At 62.7% G+C, this 18,322-nt stretch overlaps 2 protein-coding genes across 29 annotated transcripts; both read left to right on the forward strand.

The window, feature by feature from the left end:
• The first annotated feature begins 236 nt into the window (after positions 1-236).
• On the forward strand, positions 237-12,283 carry SP2 (Sp2 transcription factor). Of its 28 annotated transcripts, XM_074557635.1 has the most exons (10): positions 420-1,182; positions 1,284-1,364; positions 3,448-4,428; positions 5,102-5,399; positions 7,734-7,908; positions 9,673-9,866; positions 10,616-10,945; positions 10,985-11,024; positions 11,064-11,103; positions 11,223-12,283. In XM_074557635.1, exons 1-7 carry the CDS (start codon positions 1,180-1,182, stop codon positions 10,714-10,716), a joined length of 1,833 nt encoding a protein of 610 aa, XP_074413736.1. In that variant the 5' UTR covers positions 420-1,179; the 3' UTR covers positions 10,717-10,945; positions 10,985-11,024; positions 11,064-11,103; positions 11,223-12,283. The 28 variants fall into 28 exon arrangements, with proteins under 28 accessions (XP_074413739.1, XP_074413736.1, XP_074413716.1 ...); XM_074557615.1 differs by having other exon boundaries at positions 10,616-11,024; positions 11,064-11,142; XM_074557619.1 differs by having other exon boundaries at positions 10,616-11,024.
• Positions 12,284-12,944: 661 nt separating this feature from the next.
• On the forward strand, positions 12,945-17,448 carry PNPO (pyridoxamine 5'-phosphate oxidase). Its single transcript, XM_074557655.1, has 7 exons — positions 12,945-13,092; positions 13,472-13,596; positions 14,185-14,284; positions 14,933-14,986; positions 15,848-15,976; positions 16,291-16,361; positions 16,439-17,448. Exons 1-7 carry the CDS (start codon positions 13,048-13,050, stop codon positions 16,602-16,604), a joined length of 690 nt encoding a protein of 229 aa, XP_074413756.1. The 5' UTR covers positions 12,945-13,047; the 3' UTR covers positions 16,605-17,448.
• Positions 17,449-18,322: the final 874 nt, after the last annotated feature.

Below are 18,322 nucleotides of genomic sequence, written 5' to 3' on the forward strand. Positions count from 1 at the left end.
TCACGCCCAAGAGGTACTCCGCCCCTTGAAGTCCTGTCAATCAAACAGCGGATGGCCGCTGGCTGGACTTGCGCCCATTGGCTGTCTGTGCTGTCAATCAGAAATCTTCCCTGCCATTGGTTCTCCGCTGCCGTCCGTCACCGCAGAGCTCCGCGCCCATTGGCGGAGACATCCCTCCATCACGCGCCTTACTGCTCGGCGCAGCTGCCCATCAACATTTCCCCCTCTGCTGATTGGCTGCCGCTCCACCATCTCACCACCCATTGGCCAGATCGCAAAGCAGCCGGGCGGCGATTGGCCTAAAGCCCCTCTCTGGGCGGGCGCAGCAGGGCGGTGCCCGGCGGAGGAAGATGGCGCCGTGAGCGGGTCGGAGCCGCCGCCGCCCCCGGCCGGTCAGTGCGGGGGGAGCGGGGCCGGGCCGCGGCCGCTGCGGGGCCGCCGGGGCGGGGAGGGGCCCGCGGCCGCCCCGAGCCGCCCTCCCCCAGCGCCCGGCGGGCGGGCGGCCCTTCCGGCAGCGGGGCCCGGTCGGGGGCGGGCCCGGCCTTTGGGACCCGCCTCCCCCGGGACCGCCCGGAGCGGCGGGGGCGGCCCAGGGGGACCGGGGGAGCCCGGGGGGAGCTCCGGGGGGGGCCCTCGGGGGTCGCGGCCTCGTCCCCGCCCGAGGATGCTCGGGAATCCCGGGATCCTTGGGGGGACGCGGGGATGCTCAGGGGATGCTCGGGGATCCCAGGGATACTCGGAGGGTCCTGGGGATGCTCGGGGGGTCCCGGGGATGCTCGGGGGTCCCGAGATCTCAGGAATCCCAGGGATACTCGGAGGGTCCTGGGGATGCTCGGGGGGTCCCGGAGATGCTCGGGGGTCCCGAGATCTCAGGAATCCCAGGGATGCTCGGAGGGTCCTGGGGATGCTCAGGGGGTCCCCAAATTTCCTTATGGGATTCATTCCTCTGGTGGGATTCAGGATGATTCCCAGATTTCTCTCATGAGATTCATTTCCCCAATGGTATTTGGGCTCTTTTTCCTTATGGGATTCCTTTCCTTGGGGATCATTCCCCCGGTGGGATTTGGGATGATTCCCAAATTTCCCTGATGGGATTCGGGATGATTCCCAAATTTATTCAGGGATGCTCCTTGGGGTTCCCTTGGGAACCAGACAAACACCAACCCCTGGAGAGGGGACATGGTGACAGATGGGGGGCAGCCCCCCAGTGTGAGGTGGGGTGGCTCTGGGGGGCACCAGGCACATCCCCGAGGAGCTGATCCGCCCCTGCTCTGTGCCCGCAGCTCGAGGGACAGCCCAGCATGGCTGCCACTGCTGCTGTCAGCCCCAGCGAGTACCTGCAGCCCGCCAGCGCCAACGCCCAGGTGAGCCCTGCCCCTCCCAGGTGTGCCCTGCCCTGCCCAGGTGAGCCCAGCCCCTCCCAGGTGTGCCCAGCCCCTCCCAGGTGTGCCCTGCCCTGCCCAGGTGAGCCCTGCCCCTCCCAGGTGAGCCCAGCCCAGGTGAGCCCAGCCCTCCCCCTCCCAGGTGAGCCCTGCCCCTCCCAGGTGAGCCCTGCCCTGCCCAGGTGAGCCCAGCCCCTCTCAGGTGTGCCCAGCCCCTCCCAGGTGAGCCCTGCCCCTCCCAGGTGTGCCCAGCCCCTCCCAGGTGAGCCCTGCCCCGCCCAGGTGTGCCCTGCCCTGCCCAGGTGAGCCCAGCCCCTCCCAGGTGTGCCCTGCCCTGCCCAGGTGAGCCCAGCCCCTCCCAGGTGTGCCCTGCCCTGCCCAGGTGAGCCCTGCCCTGCCCAGGTGTGCCCAGCCCCTCCCAGGTGTGCCCTGCCCCTCTCAGGTGTGCCCTTCCCCTCTCAGGTGAGCCCTGCCCCTCCCAGGTGTGCCCTGCCCTGCCCAGGTGTGCCCAGCCCCTCCCAGGTGTGCCCTGCCCTGCCCAGGTGAGCCCAGCCCTGCCCAGGTGAGCCCTGCCCCTCTCAGGTGTGCCCAGCCCCTCCCAGGTGTGCCCTGCCCTGCCCAGGTGAGCCCTGCCCTGCCCAGGTGTGCCCTGCCCCTCCCAGGTGAGCCCTGCCCCTCCCAGGTGTGCCCAGCCCTGCCCAGGTGAGCCCTGCCTCTCTCAGGTGTGCCCAGCCCTGCCCAGGTGAGCCCTGCCCTGCCCAGGTGAGCCCTGCCCCTCTCAGGTGTGCCCAGCCCTGCCCAGGTGAGCCCAGCCCCTCTCAGGTGTGCCCAGCCCCTCCCAGGTGTGCCCTGCCCAGGTGAGCCCTGCCCCTCTCAGGTGTGCCCAGCCCTGCCCAGGTGAGCCCTGCCCCTCTCAGGTGAGCCCTGCCCTGCCCAGGTGAGCCCTGCCTCGCCCAGGTGTGCCCAGCCCTTCCCAGGTGAGCCCAGCCCCTCCCAGGTGTGCCCAGCCCCTCCCAGGTGTGCCCAGCCCCTCCCAGGTGAGCCCAGCCCCTCTCAGGTGTGCCCAGCCCCTCCCAGGTGTGCCCTGCCCAGGTGAGCCCTGCCCCTCTCAGGTGTGCCCAGCCCCTCCCAGGTGTACCCAGCCCCTCTCAGGTGAGCCCTGCCCTGCCCAGGTGTGCTCAGCCCCTCCCAGGTGTGCCCAGCCCCTCCCAGGTGTGCCCTGCCCCTTCCAGGTGTGCCCAGCCCCTCCCAGGTGAGCCCTGCCCTGCCCAGGTGTGCCCTGCCCCTTCCAGGTGTGCCCAGCCCCTCCCAGGTGAGCCCTGCCCTGCCCAGGTGAGCCCTGCCCTGCCCAGGTGTGCCCTGCCCTGCCCAGGTGAGCCCAGCCCCTCCCAGGTGAGCCCTGCCCTGCTGGGGGCTCATTCCCTGTCCCCATCCCAGTGTTGTTCCTCCTCCCCGAGCATCTCTGATGTTCCCAGCCCTTATCTCAGGCTGGGTTTGGGGTTTGAGCTGCCTGTGATGTTCCAGGGGGAAATCCCAGGGAGTTCCCAGGATATCCACAGCTTTGGGATGGTTTTAAGCTCTAGGATGTCTTTAAGGGTGGTTTTAAACTTTAGGATGGTTTTAAGCATGGTTTTAAGTTTTAGGATGGCTTTAAGAATGGTTTTAAGCATGGTTTTAAGCTTTAGGATGGTTTTAAGCTTTAGGAATGATTTTAAGGACACAAGGATGGGATTTAAAAGGATTTAGGGACACAGGAATGGGATATTCAGTGTCAGCACTGGGGTGCTGGACATGAGCAGGAATTCCCTCCCAGAAAAGCTGGGATTGGGATGGGCTGCCCAGAGAGGTGGTGGCGTTTCAGGAAAGACTGGACGTGTCCCTCAGTGCCATGCTGGGGTGACAGAGTGTCCCCAGGCTGGACTGGGCCACGCCAAAATCCTTGCCAGCCTCGGTTATTGGGGAATCCCGCCCCACGCGGGTAATTAACGAGCTCCCTCAATCAGGGCTGTTCATTAGCCGCTCCTGCAGGTGCCTGGCCCTGACCGTGCCCTCTCTGTGTGCCCAGGACTCGCAGCCGTCCCCGCTGGCGCTGCTGGCGGCCACATGCAGCAAGATCGGTCCCCCCGCCGTGGAAGCGGCCGCGGCGCCGCCGGCGCCCCCGCAGCCCACGCCCCGCAAGCTGGTGCCCATCAAACCCGCCCCGCTGCCGCTGGGCGCTGCCAAGGGCGGCATCGGCATCCTGTCCTCCAAGGGGAGCCTCTTCCAGATCCAGGGCTCCCAGCTGGGCGCCTCCTACGCCGGCGGGCAGCTGGTGTTCGCCATCCAGAACGCGGCCGTGCTGGGCAAAGCCTCGCGCTCCTCCTCCTCCTCCTCCTCCTCGTCCTCATCCTCCTCCAGCATCCAGTACCAGGCGGTGCCGCAGCTGCAGCCCAGCGGCGCTCAGACCATCCAGGTGCAGCCTAACCAGATCCAGATCATCCCGGGCACCAGCCAGGCCATCCTCACGCCCTCCTCCTCGTCCTCCTCCTCCTCATCCTCCTCCTCCTCGCACAAGCCCGTGCCCATCAAGCCGGCCCCGGCGCAGAAGGCGGCGGCAGCGGGCGGCGTGGTCAAACTGCCCGCGGGTGCCAACGTCACCCTGAGCCTGCCCCCGGCCCTGGTGGGCCCCGAGGCGGGCGGGCAGCCCCAGCTGCTCACGGACAGCCCCTCCAAAGGCGGCAAAAAGCCGCGGAAAAAGGCGCCGTCCCCGGGGCAGCCCGCGGCCGTGGCCGTGGCCGAGCAGGTGGAGACGGTGCTGATTGAGACCACGGCCGAGAACATCATCCAGGCGGGCAGCAACCTGCTGATCGTGCAGAGCCCGGGCGCGGGGCAGCCCGCCGTGCTGCAGCAGCTGCAGGTGGTGCAGCCCAAGCAGGAGCCGCAGGTGGTGCAGATCCCGCAGCAGGCGCTGCGCGTGGTGCAGGCGGCCTCGGCCACGCTGCCCACCGTGCCCCAGAAACCATCCCAGAACTTCCAGATCCAGCCGGCCGAGCCCACCCCCACACAGGTACGGCCTCCCTGGGACCCCCTCCATGGTGTTCCCTTCTGGTTCTCAGCCAGGGTTTGGGAGGTGTGGGGTTTGTGAGATATTCCCGGTTTGGGTGTTGCTGAGTGGAGATCAGGAGTGCAGCCATGCCCTCTGCAGGGATCAGGAACTGCTGTTCCCCTCTGTTCTCAGACAGGGTTTGGGAGATGTGGGGTTTGTGAGATATTCCTTTTTTGGAGGATGGGTTTAGGCATTGCTGAGTGGATTCTCTGGAGGCTGGGAGTGCAGCCATGCCCTCTGCAGGGATTTAGGAGCTCCAGCTTCTTTTGTAGGATATGGAGGAGCTCAGTGTGCCATAGCTGGGGCTGGGATGAGCTCCTGGGTCACAAAGGGAGGTGGGACAGGGTGGTGTCTTTGTGTCACCTTGGACAAAACCCAGGAGCCTTCTCCTTTCTCCAGGGGTCCCACAAAGGTCTGGATTCACTTCCCAGTGAGGGTGGGGAGGAGCTGGGCTGTATTTCCCACACAAACTATGGTTTCCCCATCCCTGGCAGTGTCCAAGCCCAGCTCCAGCAGAGGGAAATTAAAACACAACAACCTCCAAACCCCCCCAGCCCAAACCGTTCCACGATTCCCGAGCTGTGCGGGCCGATCCCATCCCCACAAACCCACCCGTGTTCCCTCCTGCCCCCAGGTTTACTTCAAGACCCCCTCTGGGGAGCTGCAGTCGGTGGTGCTGCAGGAGGCCTCGTCCATCCCGGTGCTGCCGGGCGCTTCGTGTGGCAGCCCCGGCCCCGGCCCCGGTACCGGCACCGGCAGCGCCCGCAGGCCGGCCCCGCGCAAGGAGCGGCCGCTGCCCAAGATCGCCCCGGCCGGGGGCATCCTGAGCCTGAGCGCGGCACAGCTGGCAGCAGCTGCACAGGCCATGCAGACCATCAACATCAACGGCGTGCAGGTGCAGGGCGTGCCTGTCACCATCACCAACAGCGCAGGTGGGTGGCACTGATGGCACGGATGGGGACATGGGGACATGGCAGGGGCAGGGGGCAGGGTGTGCCCGTCACCATCACCAACAGCGCAGGTGGGTGGCACTGCTGCCATGGATGGGGACATGGGGACATGGCAGGGGCAGGGGGCAGGGCGTGCCCGTCACCATCACCAACAGCACAGGTGGGTGGCACCAGGGGCATGGATGGGGACATGGGGATGGATGGGGACATGGCAGGGGCAGGGTGTGCCCGTCACCATCACCAACAGCGCAGGTGGGTGGCACCATGGCATGGATGGGGACATGGGGACATGGCAGGGGCAGAGGCAGGGGCAGGGCGTGCCCATCATCATCACCAACAGCGCAGGTGGGTGGCACTGATGGCATGGATGGGAACATGGGGACATGGCAGGGGCAGGGGCAGGGTGTGCCCGTCACCATCACCAGCAGCACAGGTGGGTGGCACTGATGGCATGGATGGGGACATGGGGATGGGACAGGGACCGTGGGCAGCTCCCTGAGCTCCCCCAGGATGGGTTATCAATGGATCAGATCAGATGAGATTAAATCAGATTCCTGAGGGGGACAGGGACCGTGGGCAGCTCCCTGAGCTTCCCAAGGAACGAGGAGCTCTCCCAAGCTGCCAAACCCAGGAGAGGCACAGTCACACACCCAGCTCCGTTTGTGCAGCTCCACTTCCAGGGATCGCAATTCCAGCAGTGACCCCTCACTCAGGGATCATTCCAGGGGTGAACCCCTCACTCAGGGATCATTCCAGGGGTGAACCCCTCACTCAGGGATCATTCCAGGGGTGACCCCTCATTCATGGATCATTCCAGGGGTGAACCCCTCACTCAGGGATCATTCCAGGGAATAAACCCCTCACTCAGGGATCATTCCAGGGGTGACCCCTCATTCATGGATCATTCCAGGGGTGAACCCCTCACTCAGGGATCATTCCAGGGGTGACACCTCATTCATGGATCATTCCAGGGGTGACCCCTCACTCATGGATCATTCCAGCAGTGACCCCTCATTCATGGATCATTCCAGGGAATAAACCCCTCAGGGATCATTCCAGGGAATAAACCTCTCACTCAGGGATCATTCCAGCAGTGAACCCCTCACTCAGGGATCATTCCAGGGGTGACCCCTCACTCAGGGATCATTCCTGGGAATAAACCCCTCACTCATGGATCATTCCAGCTGTGACCCCTCATTCATGGATCATTCCAGGGGTGAACCCTCACTCATGGATCATTCCAGCAGTGACCCCTCACTCAGGGATCATTCCAGCAGTGACCCCTCACTCAGGGATCATTCCAGGGGTGAACCCCTCACTCAGGGATCATTCCAGCAGTGAACCCCTCACTCAGGGATCATTCCAGGGGTGACCCCTCACTCAGGGGTCTCCCCAGACCCCAGACCAGCCGGGCACAGCCCCACTGCTCCCCATCCCAGGAGTGTCACGTCCCTGCAGCCGCCCTGTCCCCACTTTGGCGGGGCCAAGCCCTTGCCCAGGGCCGAGGGCAGGGTGATTTATCTCTGTGGGGAGCTTTATCTGCTCGCTGAGATCAGCCCAGCCCTGCTGCCTGGCTGCGCTGCTCCTCACCAGGCACCAGCAGAAATCCCAGCCCCTTTCCCACTGTGCTGTCCTGCCAGGACTGCCTTTGTGGGGGACACTGAATTTAACGAGCCATTCCAATTAGCGTGGAGGGCACTGGCAGGACCTGCTGCCCACAGGCCGGGCCAGGGCTCGGCTCATCCCTGCCCAGCGCTGCCTTCCCTCGCTTGGCGCTTCCCCGCCTGCTCGCCCTCGCTGCTGCTGCTCTGCTCCTGCCGATCCCCCTCGTTCTTCCCCTCCTCCTCCTCCTCCTCCTGCTGCTCCTGCTGCTCCTCCTGCTGCCCCGGGAGCAGCAATCCCACCCCACCCCAGCCCCAACCCAGTCCCAGCCCCGCTTGCTGACGCTGACCCCTGTTCTTCTTTCCAGCCCCTGTCGCGGCTGCCCGGCACGCCCGAGCCTGGAGCGGCCCTTAGGCTGCGGGGTAAGTCCCGTTTTTTTGCTCAATATATTGCACGTTTTTTCAAAGTTTCTTTTTTTGTTTCCTCTTTTTGAGCCCTTTTTTTACTTCCCCGCCCCCCTAAAAGGGTCGAAAAAAACAACTTTTTTTTGAAAACTTTGAAAAACCGCACAGTATATTCAGGAAAAAGGGGACTTACCAGCAGAGGCACGTGGCAGAGGGGGCTGTGCTGCATGTGGGGGTGAGCTGGGGGTGCTCCCTGCTCCGGAGGGTGCGGATGGATCCTGACTGCCCCTTTCCCTCTCCCCTTCCCCAGGCCAGCAGCAGCTGACGGTGCAGAACGTGTCCGGCAGCAACGTGACCATCAGCGGGCTGAGCCCCACGCAGATCCAGCTGCAGATGGAGCAGGCGCTGTCCGGGGACGTGCAGCCCGGAGAGAAGAGGAGGAGGATGGCCTGCACCTGCCCCAACTGCAAGGACGGCGACAAGCGGTGGGTGCTGAAAGTGCTGACGGTGGGAAGGGCTCATCCCGCTGGATCTGAATGATTCTGAACACGGGAAGGGCTCATCCCGCTGGATCCGCCTCTCTTGGAATGATTCTGAACGCGGGAAGGGCTCATCCCGCTGGATCTGCCTCTCCCAGAATGATTCTGAATGTGGGAAGGGCTCATCCCACTGGATCCGCCTCTCCCAGAATGATTCTGAATGTGGGAAGGGCTCATCCCGCTGGATCTGCCTCTCCCAGAATGATTCTGAATGTGGGAAGGGCTCATCCCGCTGGATCTGCCTCTCCCAGAATGATTCTGAATGTGGGAAGGGCTCATCCCGCTGGATCCGCCTCTCCCAGAATGATTCTGAATGTGGGAAGGGCTCATCCCGCTGGATCTGAATGATTCTGAACGGTGGGAAGGGCTCATCCCGCTGGATCTGCCTCTCCCAGAATGATTCTGAACGGTGGGAAGGGCTCATCCCGCTGGATCCGCCTCTCTTGGAATGATTCTGAATGTGGGAAGGGCTCATCCCGCTGGATCTGCCTCTCCCAGGCTAACCTGGAGCGGATCATCCCTCTGGATTCACCTTTCTCGGAATAATCCGGAGTGGTTCATCCCTCCGGATCCGCCTCTGCCAGAATGATTCTGAATGTGGGAAGGGCTCATTCTGGATCTGCCTCTCCCAGGCTAACCTGGAGTGGTTCATCCCTCTGGCTCCGCCTGTCCTGGGCTAACCTGGAGCAGTTCATCCCTCTGGATCTGCCTCTCCCGGGTCTAACCCAGAGCACTTCATCCCTCTGGCTCCACCTGTCCCAGGCTAACCCATAGCAGCTCATCCCACTTGGATCTGCCTGTCCCGGGCTAACCTGGAGCGGATCATCCCTCTGGATCCGCCTTTCTCGGAATAATCCGGAGTGGTTCATCCCTCCGGATCCGCCTCTCCCGGGTCTAACCCAGAGTGGTTCATCCCTCCGGATCCGCCTCTCCCGGAATAACCTGGAGTGGCTTATCCCACTTGGGTCCGCCTATCCCGGGTCTAACCCGGAGCAGCTCCTCCTCTCCTGGGTCTAACCCGGGTGTGGCTCATCCCCAGGCTCCACCTGTCACGGGCTAACTCAGAGCGGTTCATGCCTTTGGATCCGCCTGTCCCGGGTCTAACCCAGAGCAGCTCATCCCCCTGGCCTTGCCTGTCTAACCCGGAGCAGCTCATCCCCCCAGCTTTGCCTGTCCCAGTCTAACCCAGAGCAGCTCATCCCCCCGGCCTTGCCTGTCCCAGGCTAACCCGGAGCAGCTCATCCCCCCAGCCTTGCCTGTCCCAGGCTAACCCGGAGCAGCTCATCCCCCCAGCCTTGCCTGTCTAACCCGGAGCAGCTCATCCCCCCGGCCTTGCCTGTCCCGGGTCTAACCCAGAGCAGCTCATCCCCCAGCCTTGCCTGTCCTGGGTCTAACCCAGAGCAGCTCATCCCCCCAGCCTTGCCTGTCCCAGGCTAACCCGGAGCAGCTCATCCCCCTGGCCTTGCCTGTCTAACCCAGAGCAGCTCATCCCCCCGGCCTTGCCTGTCCCAGGCTAACCCAGAGCAGCTCATCCCCCCGGCCTTGCCTGTCCCGGGTCTAACCCAGAGCAGCTCATCCCCCCGGCCTTGCCTGTCCCGGGTCTAACCCGGAGCAGCTCCTCCCCCCAGCCTTGCCTGTCTAACCCAGAGCGTTCTATCTCCCTGTCCGTGCTGATGTCTCCTGTCCCCTCCTGTCCCCTGCTGTCCCCAGGCCGGGCGATGGCGGTAAGAAGAAGCACATCTGCCACATCCCCGAGTGCGGGCGCACCTTCCGCAAGACGTCGCTGCTGCGGGCGCACGTGCGGCTGCACACGGGCGAGCGGCCCTTCGTGTGCAACTGGGTGTTCTGCGGCAAGCGCTTCACGCGCTCCGACGAGCTGCAGCGGCACGCGCGCACGCACACAGGTCTGCACGTCCCGGGGTGGGCATGGGGAGCCATCCTTAATGGGGCTGGGGGCTGGGAGCCGTCCCTAATGGGGCTGGGAGCCATCCCTAATGGGGCTGGGGTCGGGGAGCTATCCCTAATGGGGGGTACCACTGCAGGGTCCCTGTGCCCAAGGAACCATCCCTAATGGGGCTGGGGAACCATCCCTAATGGGGCTGGGGAACCATCCCTAATGGGGCTGGGGTCAGGGAGCCATCCCTAATGGGGCTGGGGTATCCCCTGTGCCCAAGGAACTGCCCCTGACAGGGCTGGGGTATCCCTGGATATCCTCATTCACAGGGCAGAATCCCCACACAGGTCTGCCCATCCTGGGGGACTGGGGAACTATCCCTAATGGGGCTGGGGTACCACTGCAGGGTCCCTGTGCCCAAGGAACCATCCCTAATGGGGCTGGGGTATCCCTGGAGTGTCCCCATGCCCAGAGCAGAACCCCCAAATGGGGCTGGGGGACCCCAAGGTTCGCTTTGGGAGCGCTGGGATGATCTGGGCAGGTCTGGGGGGCACTGGAGGATTTTGGGGGTGACAGAGGTGTCATGGGAAGGGGTGGGGACATCAAGGGGACATGTCCTGGGGGTGTCACCCCCTCTCCTGGCTGTCCCTTGGGGTAACCCAGTGTACCTGTCCCACAGGTGACAGGGCCATACCCCGGGGGTGTCACCCCCTCCCCGGGGTCCCTGGGTGACGCGCTGTCCCTGTCCCTGTCCCACAGGTGACAAACGCTTCGAGTGCGCGCAGTGCCAGAAACGCTTCATGCGCTCCGACCACCTGACCAAGCACTACAAGACGCACCTGGTCACCAAGAACCTGTAGGGTGGGGGCACCCCAAACCCCCAGACCCCCAAACCCGCGGCCCCGCAGCCCGGGGCCACCCACAGCACTCCAGGGAGGGACCCTGGGCACGTCCCTGCCCGCCCGACCGCGCTGAGCACCCCAAAAACGGGGCTGGGGGTGTCCCTGGGGGCCCGCGGGGTCAGGGGGTGCCCCTATGACCCAAGAAGGCTTAGGGGGTCACCCAGAGCCCCCCCTGTGAACCCCACAGGTTCAGGGGTCCCCCAGAGCCCCCCTGTGAACCCCACAGGTTCAGGGGTCCCCCAGAGCCCCCCCTGTGAACCCCACAGGTTCAGGGGTCCCCCAGAGCCCCCCTTGAGACCCCACAGGTTCAGGGGTCCCCCAGAGCCCCCCCTGTGAACCCCACAGGTTCGGGGGTCCCCCAGAGCCCCCCTTGAGACCCCACAGGTTCAGGGGTGTCTCAAACCCTCCCCTGTGACCCCACAGGCTCATGGAGTGACCCAGAGCCCCCCCTGTGAACCCCACAGGTTCAGGGGTGCCCCCACAGGTTCAGGGGGTGTCTCAAACCCTCCCCTGTGCCCCCACAGGCTGATGGGGTCCCCCAGCCCCTCCCTGTGACCCCCCAGCCCCACGGGGTGCCCCCATTCCCCCCCATTTCCCCCAGGTGTGGGGCAGGAGCCCCCAGGGCAGCCCGGAGCGGCTCCAGAGCACATTCCTACTTTATATTTAAAGTCTATAAATAGCTATAAATATCTATATCCCCTTTGGGACAGCCCTGTTTTCTATCAATCGTTGCCTTACGCTCCCCGTCCCGCCCGCCCCGTGGATCATGAGTGCTTTTTTAATCTATTTAATCCCCAAAACTCCCTTTATCCCCCCTCATGGCCAATTCCTCTCCCGATTTTTGTTTCTGAGCAACGTTGGCAATTCCTTTTTTTTTTTTATTTTATTATTTTGTTTGCAATTTTGGGACTCCATCCCTTTTTTTCTCCTCCTTTTCTTTCCTTTTTTTTTTCTTTTTTCCCCTTTTCCCTTCCTTATTTTTTATTTTCACCCCTTTTTCCTTCCTTTTTTCCTCCTTTTTTTCCTTCCTTACTTTTCCCCCTTTTTGCTTCCTTATTTTTTTTCACCCTTTTTTCCTTCCTTTTCTTTTTCCCCTTTTTCCTTCCTTATTTTTCCCCTTTTTCCTTCCTTATTTTTTATTTTCCCCTTTTTTTTCTTCCTTATTTTTTATTTTCTCCCTTTTTCCTTCCTTTTTTCTTCTTTTTTCCCTTTTTCCTTCCTTTTCTTTTCCCCCCTTTTTCCTTCCTTATTTCTTATTTTCCCCTTTTCCCTTCCATATTTTTTCTTTTTCCCCTTTTCCTTATTTTTTCCCCCTTTTCTGTTCCTTATTTTTTCTTTTTCCCCCCATTTTTCCTTCATAATTTTTTATTTTCACCCCCTTTTCCTCCCTTATTTTTTATTGTTTTTCCCCTTTCCCCTCCCTTTTGTCTCCTTCCCCATTCCCGTGTGTGCCCCCGTGTACAGTGTACATTGTATCATAGATTTATTGCTTTGGAGCTTTTAAATTAAACAGAAATTCCGTTTATTTTTGTGCTGTGCCCGTCCCAGGGCGATCCTGGGTCCCCCGGGAGCTTCCCCTGCTCAATAAAACCCAGAGGCGCCTCCGGATCCGGGGATTTGGGGGAGTTTGTGGGGTTTGGGGCATTTTGGGGAATTGGTGGGGTTTGGGGGAGTTGATGGTATTTGGGAGAATTGGTGGGGTTTGGGGGAATTTATGAAATTTAGGGCAATGGATGGGATTTGGGAATGGATGGGGTTTGGGTGGGATGTGGAGGAATTGATGAGATTTCGGGGAATTGGTGGGGTTTGGGGGAATGGATAGAAAAATGAGGAATTTTAGCAGGAAATGGTTCAGCTCCTGCTGGAGCTGCTGGCGCAGGAGTGGGGGATTGTCCCCAGATCCCCGTCCCCAAATCCCTGTCCCTTGTCACAGCATCCCAAACACCCCATACCCACATCCCTGTGGTCGATGTCCCCAAATCCATGTCCCAGCCCCTTGCCACCGCCTCCAAGGCCCAAATGTCCCAAATCCCCAAATTACTGTCCCCGTGTGTCCCCGCTGTCCCCTGGATGTCCCCGCGGTCATTGCCCCTTTAAGAGCCCCCGCACCTCTCTGTACCCAGCCACTACTTCCGGGTCTTTTGTCTCCCCGCCCCTTCCCCCTCTTCCAATGGGCAGCCAGCTCCTACAGAGGCGCGCAAGCTGTGCCTTCTCCTATTGGCTGCGCTGTAGGAGGCGTGGCCGCCCTTAGCCACGCCTCCAGCGCGGTGGGGGCTCGGCGCGGCCGCGATGGAGCTGGAGCAGATACGGAAAAGCTACCGGGGGGACAGCGAGGTGGGACCGGGACAGGGGGGACACCGGGGGGACAGCGGGGGGACCTGGCACGGGGGGACCCCGGGATTAGCCCCTAAGGCCCGGAGAAGCCCCTCTCGGACAGGGCGACCGCCCACGCGGCTGCTGCCCAGCGTGTCCCCAAGGCTCGGGGACAGCCCCGAACCGGAGTGACACCCCCAGAATGTCCCCAAGGCTCGGGGACAGCCCCGAACCGGAGTGACACCCCCAGGATGACCCCAAGCCCTGCGGTGTCCCCACCTTCCTTCCCCTTGTCACCCCGGTGTCCCCAGGCGTTCGAGGAGTGCCACCCGGTGTCCCCTGACCCCCCCGGGTGACCCCTGACCCCCCCGGTGTCCCTTGTCCCCTCCGGTGTCCCCAGGCGTTCGAGGAGTGCCACCTGGTGTCCCTGGATCCCCTGGAGCAGTTCCGGGCCTGGCTGCAGGACGCGCTGCAGTGCCCGGACATCGCCGAGGCCAACGCCATGTGCCTGGCCACCTGCTCCAGGTGACAGTGGGGGACACGGGGGGGACAGGGGCCACCTGCTCCAGGTGACAGTGGGGGACACGGGGGGGACAGCGGCCACCTGCTCCAGGTGACAATGGGGGACACCGGGGGGACAGGGGCCACCTGCTCCAGGTGACACCAGGGACAGGGGGGGAAACCGAGGGATGTGAGACAGGGGGGACACACAGTGGGGACATCGAGGGGATACAGGGGGTGGCATAGGGGGACACTGGGGGTGGCACAGGGGGATGACATGGGGTGAGACAGGGAGGACGCACAGAGGGTGACATGGGTGACACTGGGGTGGCACAGGGGGGACATCAGGGTGACACAGGGGCTGACACTGAGGGGACACAGAGAAGGTGACCCTGGGGTGGGACAGGTCACATTGAGGTGACACTGGGGTGACACAGAGATGACACAGATGACACAGGTGACACAGATGACACACACAGGTGACACAGGGGTGACACGGGTGACACAGGTGACACAGAGGTGACACAGATGACACAGGGGTGACACAGATGACACAGGGGTGGCACAGGTGACACACAAGGGTGACATGGGGTGACAGGCGCTGTCCCGCAGGGACGGGCGGCCCTCGGCGCGCATGGTGCTGCTGAAGGGGCTGGGGCCGGACGGGCTGCGCTTCTTCACCAACTACGAGAGCAGGAAGGGCCGGGAGCTGGTGAGGGACACACGGACACACGGACACACGGACACACAGAAATAAATCCTGAGAAATCCCAATAAACCAATCCAAATAAATCCCAAATTCCGGGAGCTGGTGAGGGACACATGGACACACAGAGAGCCCCAGAAATCCTGAGAAACCCCGAGAAATCCCAATAAATCAATCCAAATAAATCCCAAAATCTGGGAGCTGCTGAGGGATGGGGACCCTGAAACACCAGGAATAAATCCTGATAAATCCCGATTAATGAATCCCGATAAATCCCGATAAATAAATCCCAATAAATCAATCCCACTAAATCCTGATGAATCCTCAGAAATCCTGAGAAATCCCAGTAAATCAATCCCAATAAATCCCAAATTTCTGCAGCTGGTGAGAGACAGGGACCCAGAAACACCAGGAATAAATCCTGAGAAATGCCAATAAATCCTGATAAATAAGTCTTGATAAATAAATCCCGATAAATCCCAATAAATCAATCCCGATAAATAAATACCAATAAATAAGCCCCGATAAATCCCAACAAATCCCAATAAATAAACCCCAATAAATCCCAACAAATCCCAATAAATAAACCCCAATAAGCGCATAATTCAGGCTCAGAACAGCGCGGCTCTGCCTCAGCTCCCTCTGTTCCCACAGGACTCCAACCCCTTCGCCTCCCTCGTGTTCTACTGGGAGCCCCTTTGCCGGCAGGTGAGGGGGGGTCCCCAAATCCTGGGGGGGAATTGGGGCTGGGGGCCACCCCCGGTGGGCACTGGGGGCAGGCAGGGCGGGGGGTCTGCGGTTTTGGGGGAAAAGTGGGGAAATGAGGGGGTTTTGTGCTCAGGAGCCCCTTTAACACCACTGGCCCGAGCCCAGGGGATGGATGGTGGTCCCCGCCAGGCATGAAATCCCTGCACTTTTTGGGTGAAAAAGTCAGGGAATGGGGCAATTCCATGCTCGGGATGGGAGCCCCTTGGGAGTTGTGCTGGCCCAGGTGCGCATGGAGGGCTCAGGGCTGTCCCCAGGTGTGGGCTGGGGGCTCAGGGCTGTCTCCAGGTGTGCATGGAGGGCTCAGGGCTGGCCCAGGTGTGGGCTGGGGGCTCGGTGCCATCCCCAGGTGTGGGGTGAGAGCTCAGGGCTGTCCCCAGGTGTGCATTGAGGGCTCGGTGCTGTCCCCAGGTGCGCATCGAGGGCTCGGTGCTGTCCCCAGGTGTGCATTGAGGGCTCAGGGCTGGCCCAGGTGTGGGCTGGGGGCTCGGTGCCATCCCCAGGTGAGGGCTGGGGGCTCAGGGCTGTCCCCAGGTGCGCATTGAGGGCTCAGGGCTGTCCCCAGTTGTGGGCTCAGGTGTGCATTGAGGGCTCGGTGCCGTCCCCAGGTGTGCATTGAGGGCTGGGGGCTGCCCCAGGTGCGCATTGAGGGCTCAGGGCTGTCCCCAGTTGTGGGCTCAGGTGTGCATTGAGGGCTCAGGGCCGTCCCCAGGTGTGCATTGAGGGCTCGGGGCTGGCCCAGGTGTGGGCTGGGGGCTCAGGGCTGTCCCCAGGTGCGCATTGAAGGCTCGGTGCCGTCCCCAGGTGCGCATCGAGGGCTCGGTGCGGCGCCTGCCCGAGGAGGAATCCGAGCGCTATTTCCACTCGCGGCCCCGGGGCAGCCAGATCGGGGCCCTGGTGAGCCGGCAGAGCTCGGTCATCCCTGACAGAGAGGTGAGCCCGGGCGGGAGCGGCTCTGGGATCCCTGAGCCCTCCCTGAGCCCTTTGGGATCGGCTGTGGGGTTCCCGTTCCCTTTGGGATCGGCTGTGGGGTCCCCGTTCCCTTTGGGATCGGCTGTGGGGTCCCCTCACCCCCCATTCCCTGTGGGATCAGCCGTGGGGTTCCGTCAGGCCCCATCCCCAGTGGGGTCCCCGTTCCCTTGGGGATCCCCTCACTCCCTATTGCTCCCCTCACTCCCCTTTTCCTGTGGGGTCCCCGTTCCCTTTGGGTTCCCCTCACTCCCCGTTGCTCCCCTCGCTCCCCGCAGTACCTGCGCAAGAAGAGCGCGGAGCTGGAGGAGCTGTACCGGGACAAGGCGGTGCCCAAGCCGGACTACTGGTGAGACCGGGGCGCTGAGCCCCCCTGAGCCCCCCAAATCCCCCCGAACCCCCCCTGAGCCTGGCTGTGCCTTGCAGGGGCGCGTACGTGGTGGAGCCGGAGCTGGTGGAGTTCTGGCAGGGCCAATCGAACCGGCTGCACGACCGGATCGTGTTCCGGCGGCTGCGGGACCGCGCGGCGCCGCTCGGGGCCATGACCCGCCGCGGCCACGGCGAGTGGGTGTACGAGCGCCTGTCGCCGTGAGCCCGGCCCGGGATGGCCCGGGATGGCCCGGGAATGGCACCCGGGAATGGCCCGGGATGGCCCGGGAATGGCACCCGGGAATGGCCCGGGATGGCCCGGGAATGGCCCCGGGAATGTCCCCAAGTGTCGCAGCCGCCCCGCCCCCGTCCCTCGCTGTGTGCTGGGGATGGGCCCGGGGCTGCCCTCACCCCGTCTGCAGCCGCTCCCCGTGGTTAATTAATCGTGTTAATGATTGTGCAGGGACCAGCTGTGACCCCAGTGATCCCCTGTCCCTGTCCCCATCCCCGTACCTGTCCCATCCCTGTCCCTGTCCCTCTGTGTGCTGGGAATGCCTTCAGAGCTGCCCTCACCCGCTGTGTCCCCAAATCCCTCTGCAGCCACTCCCCGTGGTTAATTAACCGTGTTAATGATCGTGCAGGGACCAGCTGTGACCCCAGTGAGCCCCTGTCCCTGTCCCTGTCCCATCCCTGTCCCATCCCTGTCCCTCGCTGTGTGCTGGGAATGCCTTCAGAGCTGCCCTCACCCGGTGTGTCCCCAAATCCCTCTGCAGCCGCTCCCCGTGGTTAATTAATCGTGTTAATGATCGTGCAGGGACCAGCTGTGACCCCCCTGTCGCTGTCGCTGTCCCACCACTGCCACCTCTCCCTCCATGTTTGAGCTGGAATCCTGGCAGTTGTTTTAGCATGGAATCGTGCTCAATTCCCAGGTCATTACTGCTGTTGTTTAATTAACTTAAATCGTGTCACCGCTGCCGTGCCCTGTCCCAGGGCCGTGAGACCCCAACCCTCGACCCGTCCCCTCCTCCAGCTGCCGGAAAACAATAATAAATCAGGATTTATGTGGAGGCGTGGAGCCTTTGGTTATTTAGTACCGGGTTAATGTTTAGCCAGGCAGGGCCGGGCTCTCCCGGGGCAGCCGGGGCTCGGAGCTGCCGCCAATCCCGGGCCTGGACCTGGCCCTGGCTGGAACCGGCCCCGGTTTGTGTTTGCTGTCCCGGAATGGAACCAGCCCCAAAACCGGCCCCGGTTCTGTGTTTGCTGTCCCGGGGCGGAACCAGCCCCAAAACCGGCCCCGGTTCCGTGTTTGCTGTCCCGGAATGGAACCAGCCCCAAAACCGGCCCCGGTTCCGTGTTTGCTGTCCCGGAATGGAACCAGCCCCAAAACCCAGCACCGGTTCCGTGTTTGCTGTCCCGGAATGGAACCAGCCCCAAAACCAGCCCCAGTTCTGTGTTTGCTGTCCCTGGCTGGAACCAGCCCCAAAACCGGCCCCGGTTCCGTGTTTGCTGTCCCGGAGCGGGACCGTGCCTGTCCCGGGGGGTGCCAGGCCAGCCCTGGCACGCAGGCACGGTGGCCGCGGCGCTGTCACCGCCTCTGTGGCGCTGTCACAGCCCCGGATGGCTCTGGAGCCTTCCCTGCCTTGGGAAGGACGGGAGGGGACGGGGCGGTGTCGCAGGAGGGGACGCGGGGCTGTCCCAGGAGGGGACACGGATCTGTCCCGCATTCCTGGGCAGGGGCAAAGGGACCGGGGGGCTCCTCCCGTTCCCGTTCCCGTTCCCGCCGGGACAAAGTCCGGGATCCCAGCGCGACGGGAACGGGCTGAGAGCGCACAGAGCCGGGGCGGGGCCGGGACCGGGGAGCTGGCACCGAGAAACCGGGAAACGGGAAACCGGGAAATCGGGAAACCGGGAAATCGGGAAACCGCGAAATCGGGAAAATCG

Source organism: Zonotrichia albicollis, chromosome 23 (genome assembly GCF_047830755.1).
Source record: "Zonotrichia albicollis isolate bZonAlb1 chromosome 23, bZonAlb1.hap1, whole genome shotgun sequence".
Classification (NCBI taxonomy): domain Eukaryota; kingdom Metazoa; phylum Chordata; class Aves; order Passeriformes; family Passerellidae; genus Zonotrichia; species Zonotrichia albicollis.

Excerpts from the sequence above, each read along its gene's own strand:
- SP2 (XM_074557609.1), top strand. Across the intron at positions 1,365-3,447 it reads CCGCCAGCGCCAACGCCCAG|GACTCGCAGCCGTCCCCGCT; the intron begins GTGAGCCCTGCC and ends CTGTGTGCCCAG. Across the intron at positions 4,429-5,101 it reads CCGAGCCCACCCCCACACAG|GTTTACTTCAAGACCCCCTC; the intron begins GTACGGCCTCCC and ends TCCTGCCCCCAG.
- PNPO (XM_074557655.1), top strand. The coding sequence starts at position 13,048 with ATGGAGCTGGAGCAGATACGGAAAAGCTACCGGGGGGACAGCGAG. Across the intron at positions 14,285-14,932 it reads GCAGGAAGGGCCGGGAGCTG|GACTCCAACCCCTTCGCCTC; the intron begins GTGAGGGACACA and ends CTGTTCCCACAG. Across the intron at positions 15,977-16,290 it reads CGGTCATCCCTGACAGAGAG|TACCTGCGCAAGAAGAGCGC; the intron begins GTGAGCCCGGGC and ends CGCTCCCCGCAG.